Source organism: Gossypium arboreum, chromosome 6 (genome assembly GCF_025698485.1).
Source record: "Gossypium arboreum isolate Shixiya-1 chromosome 6, ASM2569848v2, whole genome shotgun sequence".
In the NCBI taxonomy this organism is placed as follows: Eukaryota; Viridiplantae; Streptophyta; class Magnoliopsida; order Malvales; family Malvaceae; genus Gossypium; species Gossypium arboreum.
Genome location: NC_069075.1, coordinates 119,170,140 through 119,172,230, shown reverse-complemented (window position 1 = coordinate 119,172,230; position 2,091 = coordinate 119,170,140). Strand labels below are relative to the sequence as shown.

Genomic DNA, 2,091 nt, shown 5'->3' with positions numbered 1-2,091 from the left:
AATTTTCAGTTATATTATCACATATTTTTGGTTAATATATTATTTGATACTTGAGTATGTCTTTGATATTCATTATAAATTAGAGTTTTTCAATTTGATATTTGACTTCTTTTTGTCTTAATTAAGTATCTATATTTTTACTAAAACACATATATCAAACATTCATTAAGCTACATGCCATTTGGTTTAGATATCAAATTAAATATTAAAATCAAATTCAAATGACAAACTAAAACAAAAAATTTAAATACCAACTTAAACATTAAAACTATATACTAGAATACCGAATGGTATTATTATATTTTTTGTTTGGCAAACTGCCAGCCTCGATCTTTATTGTTTGAGAAAAGATTGAATGACAATGATCCCATATCTCTTTTGCCGTCCTTTTCTTCATTGATGCCATATAAAAGAATGCTACACATTTCTAAAATTAATAAGAAAAATGAACTTCAATTCTTATTATATAAGAAAAAGAAAACAAAAATAAAAAACAATGATACACAAATATGATTTCCGACAGGGCTTTTAGTTTAGCCGGCGTGAACTCGGTTAAATCTCTCTACAATCATGTCTTGTTTCTTAATCTACACCGCCTAATCATATGCATTATTATATAAACATATCCTTACATAATGTACAAGTTGTGAACCATGCAAACGACCACATGGGAACTGTCATATGATCAACAAGCGTAAAACTCGACAAGCTCCGCCAAAGACTCGGGCTGATGAGGGTCAGCATTTTCTAGCATCCAAAGCAAGTGTTCGAATAACACCACCTCACACGACACGTTGATGACGGCGTCGGAGTCATTTTCGCCGCTCGACCATTCCGCGAGTTCACGGAACAAAGGGTTTTCGACGATGTCGGAGCTGATAAGGTATCGTCTCCGGGATTTTCCCACGTAGACGGGCTGAAGATTGACGTCCGACGACACGTCTTCGTAGGTGTCGGAAGCGGCGACTACGGAGCTGGACGCCGGACGGCTTTGCTTGTGGTTGAATGAATTTAGCTTCTTCAGAACTGATTTGAGCTTCATTAGCTTGTTGCCGCCTTTTGCCATGGTGGGTATAAGGATTTTCTGAGAAGGGAGGGAGGGGGGTGAGCGATGGAAAGGGTAACAAGGTTCGTAGTTTATAAAGGAAGTTGGAGGTTTCGGAATGGCAAAATCGTAAATTTGGTTATATGAATTGGGCTCATATGTCAAAGGGGTTGGCCAGGAATAGCAAATCTATTATAAAATTCGAATATGTTTGTCATCTACATTAAATTCTATTATTATTATCTGATTTATTTAACAATATTATTATTTGATTTTTAATTATGCTATTTACTGAATATTGAATTAAGTAACTAAGAAGTAAAGTGAATAAGATATTCAAATTCGTGGACTCGGATAATAAATATTCGAATATGAATTTATTCTTTCTTAAATTAAAGTAGGCTCATAAATAAATATTCAAGAATTAAGAATTTATTACAAATAGTAATTAAAATATTCAAATCTTAATAATATCCTAATTATCAATATTTAATTATAAAAAATAAATTAAATCTTAAATTTGATTTTGAATAAATTAACCACTTAAAAAATGAAGTAATTTAATCTTTGTTAGTACAAAAGTGAGCATCTAAGGGCAATTTATCACAATATTAATGTTTTTCATTAATTTTATATAATTTTAATTGATATAATAACAAATTTAGCCTCAAAATATACATATCCCGATTATTTATTATATGTTTTTGAAGCTAAAATTATATATATATATATATATATATATATTCTTTTTATTTTTTAAATTTTAAGAATTTTATACGTTTTTGGGATAAATTTTAGAATCCAAACATAATATATAAACATTATGAGCTTAATTTGTTATAATATCAATAAATATTATGTACAATTGATGAAAAATATTAATTTTCATAATTAATTAGTCTTAGTTGCTTATTTTCAAAATTGACCAATATTAAATTACTTTGGTTTTTGAAAGGGATCAATTTGCTCAATATCAAAATTGAAAAAACTAAAGAGGTGTTTCTACTCATTAAATAATGGGCTTGCATCTTTTTCGATGTTTATCA

The 2,091-nt window shown here is 29.2% G+C and overlaps 1 protein-coding gene across 1 annotated transcript; it reads right to left on the bottom strand.

Moving 5' to 3' along the window:
• Positions 1–424: 424 nt before the first annotated feature.
• Positions 425–1,099, bottom strand: LOC108466048 (auxin-responsive protein SAUR76-like). The gene has a single exon (XM_017766415.2). The coding sequence runs from the start codon at positions 1,064–1,066 to the stop codon at positions 686–688; it is 381 nt and encodes a 126-aa protein (XP_017621904.1). The 5' UTR covers positions 1,067–1,099; the 3' UTR covers positions 425–685.
• Positions 1,100–2,091: the final 992 nt, after the last annotated feature.

What these genes read in the sequence shown, in the direction of transcription:
- LOC108466048 (XM_017766415.2), bottom strand. Translation starts at nt 1,066, where the DNA reads ATGGCAAAAGGCGGCAACAAGCTAATGAAGCTCAAATCAGTTCTGAAG.